Genomic DNA, 24,777 nt, shown 5'->3' with positions numbered 1-24,777 from the left:
TAAAACTGTGGATTTTTTCTTTTTCGCACGAGTAGCAAAAAGAGTACTGTATCTAGATTTTTTATCAAATATCAACAAAAACTTTATTTAATTAAAAATCAATGGTTCATTGTATCATTATTGCACTCGATCATACGTTATTGTCAAATCAGCCAGTAATAGTAGGTTGTTGATTCAACAATTTTCTTCGGGTGTTTGGCAGAGAATTTTGCATATGGCAGCTCCGAACTTAGGAAATGAATAGCCTCGGATGCGAATGGTTTATTTGTTCGAGTGGCTCCTTCGGCCAACTATTTCACTCAATAGGCAGCAAAAGATCTGAATGAACAAAATGTCACGTAGGTCGCAATAGGGTGGTACGAAAAAAAGAGAAGAAGACGGGCCGGCAGCGGGTGGCGCATGCGTCACTGTGTATTTGCGCCCGTGTGACGGTAACCGGAACGACGTAGAAGTATAGATTGCCGAAGCGAGCACAGCACGGACTCAGTCCTCCAGCAAACTCCACCGAGGACTTGTTGAGCTTGTGTGCACCTAGCGAGGGGTAGCTAATCCTGCCCGGCCGAGGTGTAAAGGCGTTCCAGGCAAGCTGAGCCAGGGCGCAAGAACTTTTCGTAAGTGACTCATGGCTTGTTAATAGAAGGGGCACTTCTGATGTTCATAATATTGTAGATGTGTCATAATATTGTAGACATTGCATGAATGTTTTAGAACCGGAGCGTCCTGCATGTTGTATTTTTCGAAGCTTGTCCTTGATGTTAAGACACATTCTCAATATTTTTTTCTAGATAAAGCAGTTATCGTTAAAGTGGGTTAAAACACAATTAAAATAGAATAAATTGATTTATAGATTCGAAGTTAAAATACATAAAAACAGTGTTTAAATATTTTTCTGATCTAAGGTTGTGGTTTAATTGTTTAATATATTAAAGGATAATTTGAGCTATAGAAATCGGATAAATTAAATTAATTGAAATTTTGCATTAAACGTATTAATTATTATTTTAGCTATATCCATTTATATATAAATGATATTCACTAAATATAGCAAATAAATTTCATCACAGGTGAAAAAAGATAAGAGGGATGATGAAACGCGAATTATCGATTATGTATTTGAGGTTATTGCTAGTATTGACCTGATGCAATTCATTTCATATGCTAATCATAAATTATTATATATCCTTGACTATAAATAGAATATGAACATAACTCGTTACATTTTTCCATATTTTCCATATTTTACAAACAATTAAATGCTGACGCATTTAATCTTCTTATATGATTATATAAAACAATTTTCTTTGAAAGAAAAGTGCCTGTCATATCATTAATTGCAATACAAATATTAATTAATTGTAATGTAAATATAAATAGATATTAATTATAATTTAAATATTCATATTAAACGAATACAGTCGATTGCTTTTAAACGTATTTATAAATATTAATCGTTTAATTAATACCATCACAGCTTATTAGCATGCAGAATCAGGGGCTTATTCTCGAAGAATGTCACATATGAAAATACATGTATATCATAGATTTTCCTAGCATTTCAGACCCTGAGCTGCAATAAAGCTTACTAATACTTTAGTGAATCTTAATAAACTTTAGTGAACCTTACTAATTAGTGTAACATAAGAAATAAATTAAAGATATGAAATTACGAAAGAAAAAATAAGTAATAATAACATCGATGACTTTGCATGAAGAATGCTCTTATCGGTTTTTGCATTATGAAATCGCACTAGCCGTAAAAAGATCGCTTTGAGAAAAGTATAGTAAAAGCATTACATCACCGGCATTTGATATGATAAGCCATCATGTAAAACGAGTTCGATGCTAACGGCTAACTGCGTCTTACGGATCGCTGCTTGCAACAAAAACAGTCGGGATAAACAACACGGAAATAAAATATACTCGTAAGAGGTGCAAGGAAGAGAAAATCGAGCGAAATTCATTCCAGTCTAAACGGTAACAAATTCCTTCTTATCCTGCTTTGCAATTTAAATGTTCTGGTTTTGTCCTTATCTTTGTAAGCTGCATCGTAAATATAATCTAGTTTTACGTAGAAACTTTTAGACAAATGTAGTTTTAAAATACATTACTGTCAGTCACAGTTTTAAAACAGTAAAAAAATTTACGTAATGAAAAAATTAAATTTACTTCCTGACTCTGGTAATGAATTAGAAAAAAAAAAAGATTTCAAAATGCTTTGGAAATTTCTGAATACTTATATTGTTAAATTTATAAAATGTAAATGACACACTTAGAAAAAATACTCTCATAAATAATATTTTTAATTATTTTGGAATAGTTATACGCATAATGCATTTGTAAATATTCACGCAATAATATGTAATAAATTAACGTTCACTTTTCAATAATGTGCAATTACGCCGAGTTTTCTCTGATAAATTTCAATGATTTTAACGCGATATGAGCACCCTTTCTCTCTCGGATGATTATAGAACCGAAGATCAGTACATCTCTAACAGCATGAAGGCGTGTGCGGTGATAACGTTAGTGCTTGTAGCAAACACGGCTTACATCGGTGTTGAGGCATGGGGTGGCCTTTTCAACCGCTTTAGTCCTGAAATGCTGTCTAATCTCGGTTATGGCAGTCATGGAGGCTACATGAACCGTCCTGGATTATTACAAGTAAGTAAAGCGACTTGTCCTTGGAAAAGTAACAGTTTTATATCTCGCGATCATTGTGATCAAGTGATAATCACATTTTACAAGAAAGTTGTAAAAACTTATATATAAACTATATTTCAATCTTTCAAACGTCCTTCACATATATTTTAAACGTCAAAGATAAAAACCCTGAAGATATTCAGATATCCGCTGAAAATCCAAGCATCTAAAAGCCCCCAAAATATTATAAGCAGGTATTCGTAGTCGATTCTTGCTATTTAAAATCGTTTTAAGTATAATCTCGAGATGTCATAGCCGAATTAGCATCTTAAGTATAATGACTTAAGACGGATTTGAAATAAGAACAGACTGTAAATTACGTGGCTTTAATTTTTCAAGTGCTCTTTAAATATATCTTATTGTTAGATGTCGAAGATAAAAATTCAACAGTGTCTCCCTTAATTTTTTAGATATTCTTTAAACTTCTTTTAATAATCTGGACGACTAAATAAAAGTTCAAAAATTACTTTAACCTCTTTTAAACACTCTTCACATAATATATTTCAGACGTAGATACTGATAAAAATCTAAAGTACTTGCAAGTTTACCTAGATGTCCTTCCGAGTTTTTTTAAACGCCGTTTGAACTTTTTATTATTTGATTTAATTAGCAACACCATGCCGCAATACAGGTCACGCACGATCGATACTTCATTTTCGAGCTGCGTGCACTTGTGCTTCAGTAACCGCGAGAAGAATTCTCCAGCAGCTCTGTTTATTTCACATTTCCCCGGTCGCAAAGAATTAACCGCGAAATTGCGATCTGGAGATTGAACAGAGCTGCTTCCGTACACCGATATTTGTGAAATTACTGCTACTATAGAAACTACTACGTTTCAACTGTAGTAGAATTATAACTTCTGGGAATACTCAAGCCCGATAAATATCTGCGCACGTTTCAATTGCAACTTTATTTATTTCACATTAACTCAGGAAGATTAATTCTCTTCGCCACGTGTATAATCAAGCCCTGGAAAATTTCATTTATTATTAAATGGAATGGAATTATGCAGTAACATTTTTTTACTCATATATATTCTCTTTATTATATATGCTTCTTATATAGGCCACGTTCCGATGTATGTACGTACGTTATCAGTACTGAAAATCTATAATATACGTGTAACATAAATTATATATTTTTAGTACTGGCCGTGTATATCAAAACACGGCCATGTTTATCATTATTTTACTTATATATTCTTTTGTGTAAAGAACAATGAATTTGCAAAATATTCTAAACAAAAATATATAAATAAATTTAATCTAGCAAGAAGATATCAAATGTATTATCATTTAACTCACACTTGATCTGCGATCAAGAAAAACGAAAGAAAAGCATTACAGGATACACGTAACAATGATTCATCGAAGTTACGGATGTAAGTTAGAAATAAATGATTAAATAAATTGAAATCAAGAAAGAAAAAAACAAGCTACTGTTTCTTACAGTTTTCGAAGCAATTTCAACAAATAATTCTATTCCATTTAATTATTGATTGAAGAGAAAATGACAATTGTTTTTACCATCCCACTTCTAATGTTTCTTGACAAATTATTTCGTAATTTTAAAATTGTTAAATGTATTCAATTCTAAATAATGCATTTAGGATCTTAAAATATAATTTGTATTTTAAATAAAGCAGTCAATTCAGGAAGGATATGGCGGTATATATGAAGGAGTTGAACCAACGGAAGAACCTTGCTACGAGAGAAAATGCGTGTATAATGATCACTGTTGCCCAGGTTCCATTTGTGTAAATCTCGATGGAGGTAAATCAAAATATCTCACAATTGAAAGTTCCTATTAATTAATTAAAACTTGTTCAATTAAAACTAATAAAGCTCTTTTTGGGAAACAAGCTGGTACGTTTTTGACGACATTTGAACATTAAAATGACGACAAATAACGTCAATTTGTTTCCTGAGTTATTTCTCATTCTTTTCGTTTTGTAAGGAAATAATCACGAGTTTAATGTTTCAGTTGTTGGAACATGTGTTTTCGATTTTGGTATGAAACAAGGCGAGCTTTGCAGACGGGATAGCGATTGCGAAACTGGCTTAATGTGTGCCGAAATGCCTGGACGGGAAACAAAATCGTGTCAACCGCCGACCACTTCAAACAAATTATACAGTGCGTTGACAAGTGTATATTCTCTTTTAAAATATATCCAAGCAGAACAATAAGACACGATAATATCAAAGCGAAAAAATTTTAATAACATGATGATCTTTTTGCTTAAATACACTGTTCTTTAAAATCATGAAAAGATTCTATCAAGCAAATGTAATGTACTTACAGATGAGGAGTGCACTATGTCAAGCGAGTGTGATATCAGCCGTGGACTGTGCTGCCAATTACAAAGGCGACACCGACAAACTCCTAGAAAGGTAACAATAAGTATCTATTAGTATATAAAATAAATTGCAAGATAAATTGTAAAACATAGTTACATCTAAAATTTTAAGAAACGTGTTCGAAAAATTTCATTTCTTTAACGGAGTGTTTTGTGTATGTGAAAAGAAATATCTTATAATACTGTTCCGTGAATATAAATCATTTTAAATATCTTGTCAAGTAGAACGATCGTTTTATAAATCTAACAATGGAAAAATCTCGTTTTATATAATTCTGACGATGGAAAAATCTTATTTTATGTAATTTTAATAATGAAAAAATCTCGGCAGGTTTGCTCGTACTTCAAGGATCCTCTGGTCTGCATCGGCCCGGTAGCGACGGATCAAATAAAGTCCGTGATCCAATATACTTCCGGCGAGAAACGGATCACTGGACAGGGCAACCGCCTATTCAAGCGGATGCCATTCGCCTAAACGCTCGCGCGTTGTCACAACGGATGGGAAGTATATAAGATAACATACAGTATATAAGATAAGCTACGAGAAAATCAAATCTTTCTTTAGTCGTTGTGAAGATACTTAGGTCTAAGTCTGTCGATTCGACATTACATTCAATCTCCTTCCAAGTCCTAACTCTACTCCATGCCACGATACACCGGAAAGTATGATAGCGTGCGACAAAAGTGGAATTAAATATTACTCGGGGAGATGTTACTTCGAGGATGTTTCTTCTTCGAATATAGCGCGACTGACAAACCTATACACATATCATAGTAAGCCGTCTTATAGGTCTCTAGGGATAAGGGACACGCTAGCGTAGTTACGATAAGGAAAGTGCGCTGATGTTTAAAAGCGCCGTTCGACAAAGATGTTTCTTAATGATATAAAACTAAGGTGTAGAGAAAAGCTCGAAAGAAGGTTTATCTATCGGTCTACCGGTTGAGCTTTTCTTTCGAATTAGTAGAGAAAGTTTAATGAAGCACTTAATTGTTCGCGATAAGTCATGGTCATAGAAATAAGATATAATAAACGAGAGGCGTGCACAAAGGGAAAAGTAAAGTCCTTGTTATCGTCGCAGTGTCAACATTGACTATTTTATTCTATTAATCAATGATATTCTCGTTATGCTAATCTGTAGGATATTTCAAATGATAAAGTCTATCTTTCGAGAATTTTCGAAGCAATAGAATAACAGATCATGACCACTGACACAACAATGTGGTTGCATTGCAAACGAGATTTTCCTCAATGCGAGAAATTTCAATGTCGATACCGTGAACGATAATTAAATTGTAAAAGACTGTGCTTTCAACTGCATTTTCATACATTTTCACTGCGTATCATAAAATCAAAATTGATTTAAAATTTGTTAATTTTATAATAACAAAAATAATCTTACGCAAAAAGAAGATGATATACGAAAAGCGCTTCTAACACAAAATTAAAATATTATATTAAAATGAAAATGATCCAATCAAAATCTAAAAGAGACATTCCCTAAATTTGAGATGTCTTTTGGATTTTTTTTGGAAAGCGCTTTGAATTTCTATACTGTTTGTGAAATGCATATTTCGCAATTTTGAATAACAAAATGAAGGAAGTGCAGTTAAAAGGAACAAAAGTATCGTCAACGATTGCAAGTTGACTTACATCTTTAATTGGAGTTCTTGAGTGATTCCAGTGAGTCGAAATGCCAGCAGGACATGACGAAAGAAGTCGTCTGCAATGGCGGATTTAAGACTCAAATAAAATAAGAAATAACATTTCTAGCAAGCTAAATAATATTTTCAATATTACGAAAACGTTTTCCACGTTGTTGCTGAAATATGAATGTTACAAGCATATAAACAGTCATAAATCAGCTGAACGATTTGGGAAAATTCAGTAATACACAGGTCCCTATATAAGCTCCAAGAAATCGGTTATCCGTAAGTCCGCCATTGCACATCCCGTTAATTATTCAAACGCACAGATCGAAGTATTTATTTTTCTTTCTCATTATACGAACGGTCGTCCGGCGGACATCGCAAGAAACGCGAGGTGTCATTCAGGTTTTAATGATGGAGAAGTATTTTCTACTGGGGGAAGAGAGCTGAAAGAGGCGCAAGTACCTTATAATTCAATCGATGTTTCGAGTTTATCCTTAAATTAGACGTACTTAGACGTTTAACTCGACTCTATGTCGAATACATTTATCCCAACCCTTCTCCAAAAAGAACTTCGCGCACCGTCGGTGTGTATATCGTTATCTAAGTCACGTTGTGTTGAAAAATGACACATTTTAGAATGTAGGAGGATTATTACTCTATAAACGATACATATCAAAGAGGGAAACATTTTTCTCTGCTATATTATATTCAGAGATATAGCGTTATATATAAATATACAAATATACAATGACGAAGGAAAAGAGACACTTTTAACTCTTAGTGGCAAATATAAGTGTGCGTATTGTTCGTTTAAAAAAAAAAAATAAAATTCCAAGCAAGTATTAAAAAGCAGAAGTTATTAAAAATCGCGGAAATCGCTCTTTGTCGAGTAATAATATCGCGGAAATCGCTCTATTAACTGTACTAATGAAATCGTAATATTAAATATACGATATATATTATCTGTGGCTATTGTTATGTGAAACATTACTCTGTGGAAAAATTCATTATAATATTAATCGTTACTGTGGTCAGAAAAAGTATAATGTTAAATAATAATCGTTTCAGAATGATTGCACGATGTTTTAAATGTAATCGTGGGAGGCGCAATGTTAAGAGTTTCTTGAAATCACATTCGCATATAACAACACAACAACAATAACAATAACAACAACAGCAAACAGAGAATGACAAAAATGCTCTAATCTCAATATCCGTAGAATAATCTGTCCTTTGTCTTGAAAGAAAAAGCTCTTAGCGAACTGTTGCTTTCCATGCCACCGGTGCTATAATCGCCAAGAGAGTCCCCTGAAGACATATTATCAATCTTCTACTATCTCTCGATATTTCCTGAAACGTTAATCTACCTGCGTAAGAAAAAACTCAAAACATATCGAAATGCCTAATGCATTTAAGAGAATTCTATAAAATATGAATGTTAATTACAAGATATATTATCCTATTGAAAAATTATATTTTTATCTTCGATCCGTATGTATATTTAAGCTCTATATATTTACATAATATATTTTCTCGAGAGGCGTACATATACCTATAAAATAATATACATATATATATTATATATATCCATACATACGCACATTTACATATCCGCCCTGCTGTATCATACATATGTAATGTTCTGAAAGATGAACTGAGATTTTTTATTCATAATTTTAAGCGGTTGTCTTCTTGTCTTAAATTACAGATGTAAAATTATTTGTTAATGCGGATCGATGACCTAATCATATAAATTTACTATTTTAATTACAATTTATGCGTCTTTTCTTATCTTTATACGTTTTATTTAATCTAATGTTAGTCAAATGCTATAATTTGGATTTCCTGAAAAATATGAACATTCAATGTGAGATATTTTAGACCTAAAAACAATTTTTTTTATCTAATCTATCTGTGTATGAAATTAAATATTTTAAACGAAAATTTCATTATTCCGTAAGCATGTAGACAGAAGTTTCCTTACTAGATGTTGAATATAAAATTATTTATGGCATATGTTGTAAGACATATCTTCTCTTTATAGATACAGAATATTATATTATATAATTATATCTGCAAATATGTTATATATAATAATCTATATATAATTTAATTAGATGGAATATGTATATATATACATACATGTATATATATATATGTCTATATATATGTGTGTGTATATAAATATGCACGTTTTCTCAAAAGTCTCTCTGTTGTTTCTGCCTGGATATCTTCTTTCTCTTACTAAACTAATTAGTCGGGCTAAGGAACTGGACTAAGGAAGTATTGTGAACTGCACACAAAAAAGATACATATCATAGCTTGTAAGAGTCTTTGCCTTGTAAGGAAGTTCAGACGCATGTTCACAAAGCACAGATCGCAAAAGTGATGGCGAACATATACACATATACGAGCTGTCGCAGATCTCTTAAAGATATTCGGCCGTCTGGCCTTGAGTCGAAAGTACCTCTGCCGAAAGAGTTAATCCCAGCATAAAACTTTATGTGTTTATGACGTATATGTAAATGTATCGTTCAAAATTACAATACTTAAAAAAAAAAGTTCTAATAGCTAAATGTGAAATACACGATGGTGCATATGAAATAAACCGAATATATTTCTGTCACTCCTTTTGACTATCAAGTATTTTCTCCTCAAAAATATGTGCTGATGTATACATATAATCGACAGGGTTAGGTAAGTTAACTTTTTTTTTAACTAAGTTAACAGCTTTGAAAATTTAACTTAATTAAAATACAAGTTAATCCATAATAAAATTAATTGGATTAAAAGTTAAATTAATAAAAAAAGTAATTGAAAAGTTAAAAGTTAAATTTGGTCCGAATGAATAATAAAAAAAAGAAAAAGAAAAAGTTTGACTATTTTACATAATTTTTCGTATTTTTTCTTTCTCGACATATTTATTAAAGAATCACTGGATATTTTTGTTCACAAGTAACAATTATACAATATAAAAGACATAAAATTACTAAATTATATACTCATTATATACTCTCGCAATTGTGTTGTCTCGCAGTCTGAGGACTGACTTGAAAATAATCACATTAAAAGTTAATAGTTGCCGATAAAATGTAACTAAATTAGGTTAAAAAGTTAAGAATCTAAAATTTAACTACGTTAAGTTAAAATTAATTAACTTTTTAACTTAACTTTTGCCTTTTTAACTTAGCACTATCCAACCCTGATAATCGATATTCGAGCGCGTCTGTGAAGTTAGCACGGCATTTTATTAATTTTCAAAAAATAATGATTGTTCCAGTAGCACTTTTCATTGTTCTACTGTTCTTTCAAAAATAACAAAATATTCTGCATTTTTAATATCAAAAAATTAAAAATAAAGAAATGTGCTAACTTCACGTTCTAGCACGGCATTTCAACTTCCTCTAAAGTACCAGATGCCATCGAATATTACGATATCTGTCGAGTATTCCCGTTTCTTTTAAGTTAAATTGATTATTATATGAAGTTTCAGGACAAACTCCAACAATTAATAATTTTTAAACAGGTTAGAATATTCGCACTCTACGGAAACATGTCGACCCGATAATTTTGGGCATTCTTGACAATAGTTCTAACTTGTTCCGCTCAAGTTTTATACGAATAAATTATTATCAAAAATTGTTCCGCCTTATAAACATTTCTTTAAACAATTTTAACTATCGCTACCAGCACGTCACTTGGCGGAAATGTGTCGTGCTGATTAATTTCAGCACTTCTGGCAGTAGTTTTGAGTTGTTCGGATCGAGTTCTATACAAACAAATTATTATCAAAAGTTGTTCCACCTTAGAAACATTTTTTAAACAATTTTAATTATCACTACCAGCACGTCACTTAGCGGAAATATGTCGTGCTGATTAATTTCAGCACTTCTAGTAGGCGGTAGTTTTGAGTTGTGCCGATCGAGTTTTATACTAACAAATTATTATCAAAGGTTATTTTTTTTTAATTAAAAAAATGTAAAAAGTGAGCAAATCGTAAAGTCAAAAAATTGTGCTCCTAATATGAGATGCCTAGAGAAATCGATAGTAAAACGCAAAGTACATCAGTATTGCAATTTAAAAACTTTATTTAATGTTTCTAAAATATAAACAAACACAGCAAGTGCGCGCACAAAATGAGCACGCGATACATTGTACCTAGGACTCGTCTTCAGGTAGTTGGAAACAAGCATCGCATAAACAGGCACTCGCTGTTCATTCAGGTTGTCTTTTTTATTATTGTACAATAACATTTATACTTTAGCAACGATTTTCAGTGTGACGTAGAAGCATAGGTTATTTCATATTAGAAATATCTTATATTACGATTTTCACGCCTTATGGTTTCATGATCTTCAAATCTAACTTGTATAATTAAGCAATTCAATATAATTTTTAAAAATATTATAAAAATGTTTCTAAGGTGGAACAACCTTTGATAATAATTTATTCGTATAGAACTCGATTAGAACAACTTAGAACTACCGCCAGAAATGCTGAAATTAATCAGCACGACACATTTCCGCCAAGTGACGTGCTGGTAGCGATAGTTAAAATTGTTTAAAAATGTTTATAAAGCATAACAACCTTTGATAATAATTTATTCGTATAGAACTCGATTAGAACAACTCAGAATTAGCGCCAGAAGTGCTGAAATTAATCAGTATGACACATTTCCGCCAAGTGCTGGAACGTGAAGTTAGCACGGCATTTCTTTATTTTTGTTTTTTTATGTTAAAAATGCAGAACATTTTGTTATTTTTGAAAGAACAGTAGAACAATGGAAAGTGCTACCGGAACAATCATTATTTTTTGAAAATTAATAAAATGCCGTGCTGACTTCGCAAACACGAGCTTATAATTATTCGAGCTTATAATTATCTTTTTTATTCACCCTTTGATTAGATATTACAAAGAATTGCAAACTTTCAAGACAAAATTTTCTTTTAGATATGAGCTTGTAAAGATTGAAAAATGAACTTCTTCAATTCTAAGATAATATAAAGATGTAAATGTAACTCTGCAATGTATGATAAAACATTATGTAAAATATTATACAAAATATTATATAATATTATAAAATATAACATTTAATAATTTTATATATTTAATGTGACATTTTTAAATATTCTAAATATTTTATTAAAATCTTTCAAGCATTTCAAAATAATATACATTTAATGCATATTTTATATACATTATATTAAAGGATATTTTGTAAAATGATTTCTGTTGTCGGAGAAATAATTCAGATTTTATTCGCACTAGATATCGACATTAAAAAAAATTTCATTGCATTCAAACATCCTTCAATGAACTATAAATAAGGCTGTTTATGTTGGGTGCTTTCTATTTGGTGACACAAATCGAAATGTCATTCTATCTTTGTTACTTTCAGAATGTTAAGAAAGATGGAATGGATATGTTTGTATCGATTTATGTCATTAATGCTCGTTTCTAATAATATAAATTAACTTTAATCTTAATTTAATTTATTATTTATCTTTTTCTAGTTGTAAGAATTATAATTAAAAGATAGATAGAAATTAAAGTTAATTTTTTATATTTTTATATTTGTGGAACCGGACCTAAAAATTAGAAAAAAAATAGAGTAAATTAAATCGAGATTAAAGTTAATTATAATATTGGCAGAAATGGACAATAAATAAAAAGCATCCTAATGGTATCCCATAAGTATCGGCATAATCTTAATTATTTTGAAAATAATGCGCCACTTTAGGTTTGTTCACGTTGGAAGCTCCAACATGCTCCAACATGCTCCTACCATAGCTTCTACTCACTCTATCAAACGCGTTGGAGTAAATAAGAGCTATGATAGGAGCGTATTGGAACATGTTGGAGCATGCGACGCGAACAAACCTGTAGTGATTTGCGCTATTTTAATAGACAGCGTTACCGTATATTAAGGTTTATTCGCGTCGCAAGATCCAATACGCTCCAACATGCTCTTACCATAGCTTCTACTCACTCTATCAAACGCGTTGGAGTGAATAAGGGCTATGTTAGGAGCATATTGGAAAATGTTGGAACATGCGACGCGCAACCTATTGCTATATTTGTGGTATATATATGTATATGTATATATACACGTATAGTATATACAAGGTTGGCAAGTAACGCGTTACTTTGTTGATCGTTACCTTGTTATAATAACAATTTGATAATGACATTGTGAATTTTTTATGATGGTAATGCTAACATCAGAGTTAGAAAAGTCAATCGTTACTTGTAATGGATTGAAAAAGTCATTCATTACTGAAAAAAATAACTCCTAATTTGTAACGCGTTATACTTATAATTTTTTCGGTGTAACGCATAATAGTGACAAGTTACTTTTCAAAGTGACTTTTCTAACTTTAGTACAACCTTAGCGTTTAGTTAGTTAGCGTTATCGTCATAAAAAATTGCAACATTGTCATCAAATTGTTTACTATAAAAAGTAACGACAAAGTAACTGAAAAGTAACGTTTGCCAACCCTGAGTATACATAATTTTCACGTAAGAATGAACAAATAATAATTCACTCATGATACGATTCCTCTGCCATCGTCCCATATCTCCCCGAGCCACCTTCTCCTCCTGCCTCTCTTACGTCGCAATGGCGCCTCTTTCGTGGCGTTCGCACCAGTTCGCACGACATTCGTGAAAACAGCGGTGAATTACGATCGCTCGCTGTAATCAAAACTCGACGAAATACACGCGGTACACTCGACACATATCTTACTTCCTATCGAGATGAATCGAGACGCGAGAAATATTAACGCGAAAAAAGTACACGATCACGCAAATATAACTTACTCGGGTTGACTAGCGTTCCGCGAATGAATCTCGAACGTAACGGAAGAAATTCGAAAGTCGCGCGGCCAACTTCACTCTCATACGACGTGAATCAATTTAAGGGCGGTATTCATAGTCCGTTCTTATTTCAAGATCGTCTTAAGTAATGTCTTAAGATGCTAATACGGTTACCTTCTGATTGGTTCGTGACATCTTAAGACTGTACTTAAGACGATCTTGAATACAAGAATCGACTATGAATACCGCTCTAAGAGCTATTATTGTGGACTCTAATAAAATGGTTGCGTTCAGCAGATTCAACAGTTTTGCAACCGTTTTATGATTTTTCGCTGAGATAGGACTATTCCTTTAAATCTAAAAGTATAATTCAATCGCGATGAATCACAAAACGGTTGCAAAACTGTTGAGTCTGCTGAATGCAGTCAATCTAATGCAATAAAAAATTTAGATAATTCTTACGCGTTTAGATAATTCTAAACAGTTACGCATTTCACGTTTGATGTAAAATAAATGAACATATGAGTCTAAATTAAAGATGAATATGATTGCGGTATAAAAATAATTCCGAAGATATACGAAAACGCGCGAAGTTCAAAATTGATGCTTGATACATTCGTTAATTTTCAAGCCTATTCTACAATGTGCTTTTTGTTTCCTGTTTCTTGCTTTTTACTATTTTTCGTATCTTTCCTTTTTGCCTCTTATCCCGTTTTTGGTTTTCTGTTGCTCGAGATAAACGTTAACGAACTTCAGAAGAAACAGAAAATACATATCAAGAAATATAATTGTCGATAAAACGATCACAAAGAGGAAAAAAGCAAAAGATAAAAAGCAAGAAACAGGAAACAAAGAGCACATTGTAGAATTAGGCTCAGGATTGGTAAAAAAACATGTTTTAAACAGTTTAAAACATGCTTAGTTGATGTTTTTTTTATAGTACTGTTTAAAGCATATTTGAAGCATTAAAAACATATTTAAGAAAAAACACAATATGTTTTATTCTTAAAAAAAAAAAAAACATTAGTCTTTATCAACTCTGTTAATTTTTATTACGTGATCTGTTTTAACGCTAAAAATGAACATCGAACGTTAACGTGAAAAAACACTTTTACTAATCGTATCAAGTGCTCGATGTAAACAAGAGATCTGTTCGCGTTGTTTGAAATTCCTAAATATATTTTGCACTTAAAATGGGATAGATATATATGTAGTACGTGTTGAAAATGGAGAAAGCGAAGAAATACTGAGTGCAAAAAGTGCAAGCAACACGAACAGACCTAAGGTCTATGGGTGCGGTCCACTTGACGCTACAAATGTTCGAAGCTTTTGATTGACCAATCGGAAGAAAGAATTTTATTAATTGACCAATCAAAATATGCTTCGAAGTATTTTAGTATCGAGTGGACTGTATTTAAATTACATCCCTGATGAAATTTTTATACGAATTTGGACACTTTCCAGAAATACTAATATAAATCAATTTATTTATGCAAACGTCAGCTGAAAACTTTAATTATTTTAGAATTATCTAATATTTTTTAATCCTCCTTTTTACGTTCCATCAAATGAAGTAGCGCAATCCATATTTCCAATATGCATGTGCAACATGTACATCTACAGTACATGGCGTTTTCAGCTTTTTGCGTACTTTTCAGCTCTTTTTAGGTTATGTGTCGTGCAATTATACTACGAATGCTTCAAGTAATTCGCGTAATTTTATGAATATTGGACATAAATCCACTTAAGTGATTTACAAGCTAAATGTAGCTTTTCCTGATGTGTAACAATCGCATTCACGTATAAATATCAGATTTTTATTATTGAGACCCAGTAATTCGGAATGATGACGCTACGTTTGTTCGACAACGAGGTGAGAAATTGAAAATAATGAAATATCTGTATGGAAGTTACTATTATGAAACACACCGCCGCGGTTGCCTCTTTAGATAGATTTCATTTAAGTCTAATCTGTGATCTTTGCTTCCTGTTTCTTGCATTTTACCACTTTTTTTCACTTGTCTTTTTTGTCTTAGCTGTTGTCCCAAGATAAAATTTCAGAACAGACAATTTTGTCAATAAAATAGTCAATAAAGAGCGAAAAAGCAAGAAACAGAAAGTGAAGAATACATTGTAGATTTTAGACTTTATATTGTTTGTCTTTTAGGATTATTCCACACTAGATACTATTCCAAATGTGTGTACGGAGAATAGTGAAATGGAGAGCTATGATTACCTGAGAGAATGCATCAGCAATCTTGAGAATAAGAACTCTGAGGTCGGTCTAGCAGCTAATTCTACAGGTGTCACAGACATTAGTTTACAGGAAGATGGTTTAGACGATGTTAATTTGAATAGTATTGATTTTAATTTTATGAAAATTGAAAGCTTATTCCTACAAAATACCGAGGAATCTACAAGTTGTATAAAGAATGAAGAAGAAAAAACAAAACAAGGCAGCTCTATAAATGTTGATATTTCACACTCGATTCAACATTTCAACACAATGAGTCTGAATTTCTCAAATTTTTCAAACAGCAAAGATTCAGATGATATAACAACTGTTCATAATAATGAATCCTATACATTCGACAAAGATCAATGTTTAGAAAGTAAGAACATAGAGAACTACAATTGTTCTATCAAACTTTATACAGAAAATAATACAGATACAGATTCTAATATCACTAAAGATGTCAGTAATATAAATCAAAGTATTATATCCGAATTGAAACGTGAAATAAAAATTAATAATCTGGAGTTATCAGATGGAGATGAACAGTTTCAAAAGTGTGAGCAATGTCTAATGACGTTTAGATATAAAAGACACTTGGATCGTCATTTGGAGGGCCATCAAAAAAATAACTGTCCTCACTGTAATGAAAAATTCGCCAGACGAAAGCATTTAGATGTCCATTTGTTTCGCGCGCATGGAGAAAGGGTAGTTAGGCATCCTCATTTGTGCGACGTATGTCCGAAAAGTTTTCCCAAACGCGCCCTTTTGAACCGTCATAGAGCGAAGCATACCTATCAAAACGGCAAGGTATGTTCGGATTGCGGAGATATGATAAATGTGGATGTAGATGAAAAAGAGCACAAGGAGAATCACTGTAAGAAAAGGCAATTCAAATGCCAGCAATGTTCACAAACGTTCAGTATCAAACAGACGTATGTATCTCACATTCAGAATCACGACAACTATAAGTGTCCACACTGTGATATTACTTTTGCATCGAAGAAGAAGGTGCATGAACACTTTAAAGCGGTTCATATCCCAAAATTAAGCGAGCAAGAATCAGCAAATGGTAATGAATATTAAAATTTTATTAATGGACAGTTCATTTTTCTTGTATTTATCTAATAATGTTATTTTACAGGTCCATATTTTTGCGCTGATTGCAGACACTCGTTTGTAAAAAAAGACGACTATTTTCGACACTTGGAGTCTGCGTTACATCTTAATAAAGTTAACAAGGATATACCTGTAAGGGCTATATTCTCCTGCGCAATCTGTTCCAAAAAATTAATTACTCAAAGAGCTCTGGATCAACATGTCAGACGTATTCACAAGGGCGCAAAGCGATTCGTCTGTAATATATATGGGTGTACTTTTCAGTGTGCCAGACGGACAGATCTAGATAGGCACAAACAACTGCACGTAGAAGAGCGAAATATCGTATGCGAGCATTGCGGCAAAACGTTTACCAGTGTCAGCATCCTCAAGGATCATGTACTTTATATACATAGTAAGGAGCGACAATTCATCTGCGAAGAATGTGGCAAAGCGTTTAAGAGAAACAGCTTATTGAAAAGACATAAATTGTCGCACGAGCAACATCGGCCGTTTGCCTGTATGCAATGTAACACCGCGTTCAAACGCTCGCACCATCTCACTCGTCACATGGAAACTTGTCATAGAATTACACTGGAAAAAAAGAAAAAGGTAAAAAAGAATTCTTGTGATAGTCTCATCTTAAAATATATATTTTGTATATAAATAATTGTAATTACAATTTCAAGGTGGTAAAACTCATGAAAACAAAGGATGGTCATCTTGTGCCAGTGCCAGATAAACCAAACAGATCAGAAACTGATAAAGTAAAAGCCGCAAAGGGATGTGATTCAATTGCAAAGAATAAAGAGAAAGATTGTTCTGTTATAAATGTAAAGAAAGAGGCTGCAAATACTAATTCGCAACTGGAAATACAACCATCGTTAAATCCTGAAGAAAACTCGGAATGCCCGAACTTGTCGTTAGAACCTACAAATTTATCTATCGTCGAGTCTATTCCTCAAGTTTTCTCGTTGGTAGATGTAAACACGGGACAAGTGCTTACTGTAGAAATTACCAATAATTCGGAATTGTTATCTACTAATGAACTTGTTAATCAACTTGGAACAAATTGCAATGAAATATTGAATTTACCCGATTATCCAGATACAGACTTTCAAAATAGTCTTTTAAATATCGATCAAATGTGTTATGACAATACAAATTATTCAGAAATGTCGTTGGAAAATATTGAAGGTTCGTTCCCGCTTGTAAGTAATAATAGTAAGATGGAAATGATAGAAAGCTATTTAACTCACGAGTTTCCAGCATTCCTTAATATTTGAAGATTTATAGTATGAAAAATCGTATGTGTATGTATATTATTTAATTGGTAATATAATAGTTGTTCACATTTAAAATGTCATTATGTGTTATCGTATTTTATTAAAATATAAAGTTATTTATTTTGTTAACAACGAAGACTATGTTATTAAATTTTATAAAATTTATTTTTTTATACCACAAGATGTAATTTAACATTTTAATTTTTTAAAATAAATAAATACATATTCTTTCAAAGTACAAAAATTTTATTACCTCGTATAATAGCAAATATTTTAACAAATATTTTCACACAGAGCTATATTATATATTATATAAGGTATTATTTCATTAAGATGTATAAATGTAAAACTTTATTGAACTATTAGAATGTATGCACTAAGTTAATACGTGTATTAAATATATATAAATTATTTTACATTAAAAAAATTACAAATGCAACATAATAATGTACATTAATCTAAATGTATGTTAGTTCAACTTTAAAAAACATAATTAATATTAAATATTTGAGATTAATTGAAAATATATACGTATAATATTAATCCGAAATTAAATTTTTAACATTTTTTTGTACAGATCTAAATTTTACGTACAGCTGAATCAAAGTCCTGATCAATTAAGCTAGTTAAAAGGTCAATACCTTCTCTTTTACCTTATTCTTCTCCATTATTTTACATTTTCTATTCGACAATGCATATGTAAAATGAAACTTATTAATATACATATATTTTCATTTTGCACATGTATGTATTTAAAATACGTACAAAGCCTAGGAGAAATCGAGAACTTGTTCGATCTCCAACTGTGCAAGATTAAAGGATTCAACAATCGTGTGTATCTTTAATAGAGCATGTTAAAATATAAAGAAAATTGTAAACTTTCATGATTTTGAATAATCTATCATTAAATCGTAACACGTATATATGTTTCAACCATCATAAAGTTATATGATTATTATTTGTAATACAAAAGTATAAACCAGTAATAAGTGTGAACTATCATAAACATCTTATATGAATTATTTATGACGTAAATATAAATCAATAATTCTTTTATAAATTCTGTGTATTGTATGTGTAAACATATACATATAATATATACAACATATATATATAAACATAATTAGAAGAGAATCATGTTTTATGCATTTATATTTACTATTTATTCATCAAACATGCTTGTATCGTTAGAAATATATAACTTGATATGTAATTAAAAAACCTAATATATTTATATATTTCTGTTAATTAAAATACAAAGAATACAACTTGTCCTGCACCTCATTAACTCTGGTTTATCTTTATTCATTTTCTTTTTTCTTCATGAAACAAATCTGTGTACAAGTATACCAATGACAGCAGCAGATGCTCCAATCACAGTCCATAGAATTCCTTTAGCGATTTTACTTTTTTCTTCTACTTTTATATTCTTTGACGATTTATCAGTCTCTTTATTTATACCTAACATTTTAGCATACAGATACTTTTCTTTCTCAGTCTGTTTTGAAATTCTTTCTTTTAAAATCATTAATTCTGTTTGTAACGACTTCATATCTGGATCTGTCTTTTGCACTTCTAGGAAAATCATATAAGCCTTTCCTAATTCCCCTTTAGCTTTTAATATCCTTCCTATAAACAATACAGATATATGTAAAGAGATATATATACACTTGTGTAAAATATAATTCAAAAATATGAAAAAGTTAACATATTAAAAAAAAAAGACAAAATAACAATAAGAAGTTTAGGCAAAATTTTTTACCTTTTCTAAATAGTGCTTTTAAATTTTTTGGTTGATACTTCAGAACTTTATCTACATTTTCTAAAGCTGTGTTGTAAGATCCTATCTCAATGAATGCAGCCGCTAAATTGTTACACACTTTTATGTAATCATCCAACAGTCCTTGCAGTTGGCTATCGGTAATCGGCCCTGATTCTTTATTTTCATTCCAATTCATACCATCTATTTGTAGATACGATAATGCTCTCTGATAACACTGTATTGAAAAATTAAGCTCCTTGCGAACAAACCACCAATTTCCGCGTTGGCGTTTCTTGTTACTATAAAGAAATAATGTATAACACGATGAAAAGAAATTAAAGAGATAAATGACATAGAGTCTTAACCTTCAATTTTATATATATATATATAGGTCATAAATAAAATGATTACCCTAGTTCTTTTCTTTCGTTGACGCTTAGACTTTCTATATCAGGACTATCCTCTATTGCTTTCAATTCAATTGTGTATGTAATAGTAGCATCAGGTGGTATAGATCCTTCTCCACGTGTGCCATAAGCAAATCTAGGATCGATCTTTATTTCAGCAATTTCACCCAATTCCATCAATGCAATCGTTAGGTCTAATCCCTGTAGTTTGATGTATTGTAAACAAGATACTGACAGTTATAATACAATGTTATAATAATAATTATAATACCTGTACTACATCAAAATCTCCTAAATGTATCGAAACATTATCATGATCTTCCACCACTGTGCCATCATCAAGCACACCAATAAACTTTATTATACATGTATCGTGTCGTATTGGCTTTACATCTTTTGTGCCTTTCTTTATAACTTTCTTCATCAGCTGACCATTGCCAATTATATCTAACCACTCTTCCTTTGGTTGATCATCCTTCGATTGATCCTCCTTAGATTGATCTTCCTTAGGTTGATCTTCCTTAGATTGATTCACCTTAGATTGATCCATCTTAGGTTGATCTTCCTTAGGTTGATCCACCTTAGATTGAGCTACCTTAGGTTGATCCTTGTTAGATTGATCTTTCTTAGGTCGATCCTCGTTAGATTGATCTTCCTTAGGTTGATCTTCCTTAGATTGATTCACCTTAGATTGATCCATCTTAGGTTGATCTTCCTTAGATTGATCCACCTTAGGTTGATCTTCCTTAAGTTGATCCACCTTAGGTTGAGCTACCTTAGGTTGATCCTTGTTAGATTGATCTTTCTTAGGTCGATCCTCGTTAGATTGATCTTCCTTAGGTCGATCCTGCTTAAGTTGATCTCCCTTAGGTTGATCTTCTAAAGAAGAGGATTTAAGAGGTAACACCTCACCATTGTTATCGTAATTAGATATCTCGCAAGAAACATCAGTCAGCACTTCTTCCTCCGACGACATACTTTCATTCATCTTAGGCAAATAAAAATTACTTCAATAAAATAACCCTATAAATTATGTTTCTATAAGTATGATGGATTTTCTCGATTTTTCGCAAAAATAAAATTATATCTACATAACAGTCATTCCATAATCGTCTAATATAAAGTTATCGAACATGTAATTTACTGGAATGTTTAACCATGAAAATTTCGCGTGACGATTTTTTCCAAGTTTTCTCAAAATCTTAAACGCTGAATGCTTTTCTAGATTTGCTTTAAACTAAAAATTAATTCTGTATAATCTTGTTCTTAGCATCTGGCTGAGCGCTGCGAGCGCTTAGCACTGTGATAATGAGAATGATTAAGCACAATGACGAAAGAAATTCTTATGTTTCGCGATAAAACCGTTAAAGAAACCGGCTTCAACAAGTTTCAATTGAATAACAAAACAAAAATTTTACTATATTCTTCCGTTCTCTTTTTTGTACCTCAGTAGTGTAAAGTGTGATGGTCATTATTCAGAAAAATCAGGCTGGAGAAGAAACAACTTCTCGTACGAATTCTGTTCACTCAGTTCACTGTTGTGGTCCGTCGGAAAATACCACGGATGCCACGAATGCCACGACAATGCGACAAACTCGCACGTGCGTCCGTTCGAAAGCAAACTGTAGGAAACTATAATTACTGGGTCGATAGTCGAATCGTTACAAAACTTGAAGATTCTCGAAGAAAATCGATTCGTAAAGAAAATTGTTAATTCGTAAAGGTTCTGTTCAGGACTCACAAGAAAACTTATTAAAAAAATGTGCATGTAACAAATCGGTAATCAGCCAGTAAGATCTCCGAAGGATAAAGATACAAATACCATGTTTTGAGTAATTAAGATTTATTACATCATTAAGAATATAGACATAAACGTTATAAATATTGTTACAAACATAATGTTATAAATGACGATGTAAATATTACTGTAAGGCCCGATAAGCATCAACGTTACTTTGACTTTAAGCGACTTAAAACTCTCACTTTCTCTGTTTAAAGCCGAGAGAGTGGGAGAGATAGAGCGAGTTTTAAGCCTCGTTTAAAGTCGAAGTAACGTTGGTGCAACCGGGCCGAAAACTTTATTTGTGCGAGGGATCGAGAATTTGTGTTTATAGAAAATTATCTATAGCGTTATCTAATTGAATGTAATTGAAGTAGATTTTTTAGAAATGGATGAAAATATGAATGGGTGAAAGTACGATTTTTTTATTAGTTCGGTTTCTATCGTTTCTACGCATACGTAGATACGCGTACTACACAAATCGCATGTGGATAATGAATGCTTTCCAGCAAGGACATAGTCAGACACTGTCACTGCTTTCCATTTGATGACACAAATCAACACAAGCGTCGTTCTATCCTTCTTGGACATTCAGAGAGTGACAAAGATAAAACGATACTTGTGTCGACTGTCTTTTAAAAGGAAAGCAGCCTTGCTTTCCAGCAAGGACACAGTCAGACACTGGCTACGTTTACACCGTGCGTTTAGTCCGCGACCTATACGATATAGATGTCTTTGTTTAACCTACGGGATAAACAAGGACCCCCTATAGCACAAAAGTTGCAACAACAATGCTGCAACATTGCAGCAATGTTGCATGTTGCAGTAATATTGCAGCGTTATTGCTGCAAGTTCTGTGCTGTATGGGACATCTATTGTATAGGTCGCGGCCTAAATGCACAGTGTAAACATAGTCATCGTGTAACACAGTGAGTCGTTTCATCCTTGTTATTTGCCAACGTTAAACAAGGATGAAACGACTCACTGTGTTACAGTGTCTGACTATGGCTACGTTTACACCGCGCGCTTAGTCCGCGACCTATACGATAGGTGTCTTTGTTTAATATACAGGATAAACAAAGACATCTATTGTAGGCTGCGGCCTAAATGAACGGTGTAAACGTAGCCTATGTCCTTGCTGGAAAGCACCCAATGAAGAGTCATACCAGTTCACACGTGTGATGTCCCAATAGGAACGCGTGGTTTTTAGGAATTCCTTTATCCCTAGTAGACGGTTCTTCTCATTGGTTATTGTACGTTGGATGTACAGGGATGAATTCAGGAATTCAGGTTATTAGCATTTTACATTTTATCCTTGTTGTTCGCCGAATTGTTAAATAAAGATAAATAATAATACTTGAGAGCATCCGGGTGAAGTTTTTGAACGCAGTTCAATGGATAATTCAATGGATTTTTGACTGCGTTCAGCAGAAAAAGTAGCTTTGCAACTGTTGTAAGATTTTTTAATATGATTAGTTTGCATATTTAGATGCAGTGAGAAATTAAGAGAAGTTAACGGCAAGAACCAATTATATTAAGAATCTTATGACAGTTTTAAAGCTGCCTTTTCTGCTGAACGCAGCCAATATCCGTTTGGAAATGTAATCAGCTGTGCTATCAACTGTTGTATTATTTTATTTTTATCTTATTATTTATCGTTCATTAGGTATAAAACGAAAATAGAATGGTGCAATAACGCAGCCATCGTAAAATGGTACAAGAAACAAAAATTAAATTAATTGAATATTATATAATGACAAACAAATTGGGATAAAAAATCGAGATAATTTATCTACGAAAAAGAATGCTTCAGCTAGAATTTGAAAAAGAGGCACGACTGATATTTTAATCTCAATTGATAAAAATAATTATAGTGTCCGTTACTTGCTTTCGACGATGAACTTGAATAACAGATAAGTACTGATTATTTTTATCAATCGAGATTATAAATATTTGAAAAAGACTTGGTGTTATCAATTATATAATTTCTGAGAAATACAGACTGAAAGATCCATATCTGAACATCACGATGAAAAATCTCTCTCCTCGATAAGTTGATATTTAAATATACCGTATTTTAAATATATCGTACGTAACCTATTTACGAGTAAATGTACTTCGTGACACCTGTGAACTTTCGCGCGAGTTAAATCTCGCAATACTTCATGTCGCTTCGCATTTGCCAAGGACGTAATACGATATATCAAAGGCCATGTCTTTTGCGTCTGAATTGCTTTGAAAGAACTCTAAAATTTTTTAATGATTTTTTTTCCGTTGCCAAAAATTTGATCTGTTCAAGTACCCTGATCATCGAGTAAAAATAAAATTTGACAAAATTTTAAAGAAACTCTTAACGACATGCATAATTTCTGATTTTTATAAAAAAAAGAAAATACTTCCTTATCAGTAATTTAATTAAAAAATAGGCAAAAACGAACGCGTACTCATCGATTATTATCATTACCGGTCGTTATTTGTTGGTTCCGATTCAATTCTAAATGCATCAAATTATAGACAATTCAAGATTTGCTGCGTTCAGTGCAGTTTTGCAACTGTTGTAAAATTGTTTGCGATTGTTGGTTTATATATTATTTAGATCCAGTGAATTAAAAGCAGGATCAATCAATATGTTAAAGAATAATTTTTACATTTGCAATGCTGTTTTTTCTGCTGAGTGCAAACATTGAAA

At 32.0% G+C, this 24,777-nt stretch overlaps 4 protein-coding genes across 5 annotated transcripts in view; 2 read left to right on the top strand and 2 right to left on the bottom strand.

Annotated features, from left to right (window-relative positions):
* The window catches only part of LOC108728771 (neuropeptide Y-like), a 99,536-nt gene extending 94,480 nt beyond the window's left edge, over positions 1 to 5,056 (bottom strand). Inside the window, exon 1 of the mRNA XM_018457521.1 lies at positions 5,000 to 5,056. The gene's annotated coding sequence lies outside the window, so the exon portion shown is untranslated. The remainder of the gene's footprint in view (positions 1 to 4,999) is intronic.
* On the top strand, positions 475 to 6,832 carry spab (space blanket). 2 transcript variants are annotated; one of them, XM_018457520.1, is made up of 6 exons: positions 475 to 611; positions 2,472 to 2,661; positions 4,346 to 4,472; positions 4,684 to 4,833; positions 5,002 to 5,090; positions 5,388 to 6,832. In XM_018457520.1, exons 2-6 carry the CDS (start codon positions 2,500 to 2,502, stop codon positions 5,529 to 5,531), a joined length of 672 nt encoding a protein of 223 aa, XP_018313022.1. In that variant the 5' UTR covers positions 475 to 611; positions 2,472 to 2,499; the 3' UTR covers positions 5,532 to 6,832. The 2 variants fall into 2 exon arrangements, with proteins under 2 accessions (XP_018313022.1, XP_018313021.1); XM_018457519.1 differs by having other exon boundaries at positions 4,343 to 4,472.
* An 8,285-nt stretch (positions 6,833 to 15,117) lies between these two features.
* LOC108728743 (zinc finger protein 729) lies at positions 15,118 to 18,139 on the top strand. The gene is made up of 4 exons (XM_018457485.1): positions 15,118 to 15,395; positions 15,690 to 16,827; positions 16,900 to 17,465; positions 17,543 to 18,139. The coding sequence occupies exons 1-4, from the start codon at positions 15,366 to 15,368 to the stop codon at positions 18,137 to 18,139; spliced, it is 2,331 nt and encodes a 776-aa protein (XP_018312987.1). The 5' UTR covers positions 15,118 to 15,365.
* Positions 18,140 to 19,375: 1,236 nt separating this feature from the next.
* On the bottom strand, positions 19,376 to 22,540 carry LOC108728735 (peptidyl-prolyl cis-trans isomerase FKBP8). Its single transcript, XM_018457472.1, has 5 exons — positions 21,754 to 22,540; positions 20,580 to 21,296; positions 20,313 to 20,509; positions 19,902 to 20,200; positions 19,376 to 19,768 (listed from the first exon to the last, which is right to left on the bottom strand). Exons 1-5 carry the CDS (start codon positions 21,778 to 21,780, stop codon positions 19,461 to 19,463), a joined length of 1,548 nt encoding a protein of 515 aa, XP_018312974.1. The 5' UTR covers positions 21,781 to 22,540; the 3' UTR covers positions 19,376 to 19,460.
* Positions 22,541 to 24,777: the final 2,237 nt, after the last annotated feature.

Source organism: Mycetomoellerius zeteki, unplaced genomic scaffold (genome assembly GCF_001594055.1).
Source record: "Mycetomoellerius zeteki isolate Tzet28-1 unplaced genomic scaffold, Tzet1.0 scaffold64, whole genome shotgun sequence".
Classification (NCBI taxonomy): Eukaryota; Metazoa; Arthropoda; class Insecta; order Hymenoptera; family Formicidae; genus Mycetomoellerius; species Mycetomoellerius zeteki.
Note: the sequence above shows the minus strand (reverse complement) of the source record. Positions and strands in the feature narration are given on the sequence as shown.

Coding starts and splice junctions, on each gene's coding strand:
- spab (XM_018457519.1), top strand. CDS start 2,500: ATGAAGGCGTGTGCGGTGATAACGTTAGTGCTTGTAGCAAACACGGCT. Junction 2,662..4,342: donor ACCGTCCTGGATTATTACAA/GTAAGTAAAGCG, acceptor TTTTAAATAAAG/CAGTCAATTCAGGAAGGATA. Junction 4,473..4,683: donor TTGTGTAAATCTCGATGGAG/GTAAATCAAAAT, acceptor TTAATGTTTCAG/TTGTTGGAACATGTGTTTTC.
- LOC108728743 (XM_018457485.1), top strand. CDS start 15,366: ATGATGACGCTACGTTTGTTCGACAACGAG. Junction 15,396..15,689: donor TACGTTTGTTCGACAACGAG/GTGAGAAATTGA, acceptor TTTGTCTTTTAG/GATTATTCCACACTAGATAC. Junction 17,466..17,542: donor CACTGGAAAAAAAGAAAAAG/GTAAAAAAGAAT, acceptor TACAATTTCAAG/GTGGTAAAACTCATGAAAAC.
- LOC108728735 (XM_018457472.1), bottom strand. CDS start 21,780: ATGACCATCACACTTTACACTACTGAG. Junction 20,201..20,312: donor AACGAAAGAAAAGAACTAGG/GTAATCATTTTA, acceptor ATTTCTTTATAG/TAACAAGAAACGCCAACGCG. Junction 19,769..19,901: donor AAAAGCACTATTTAGAAAAG/GTAAAAAATTTT, acceptor TATTGTTTATAG/GAAGGATATTAAAAGCTAAA.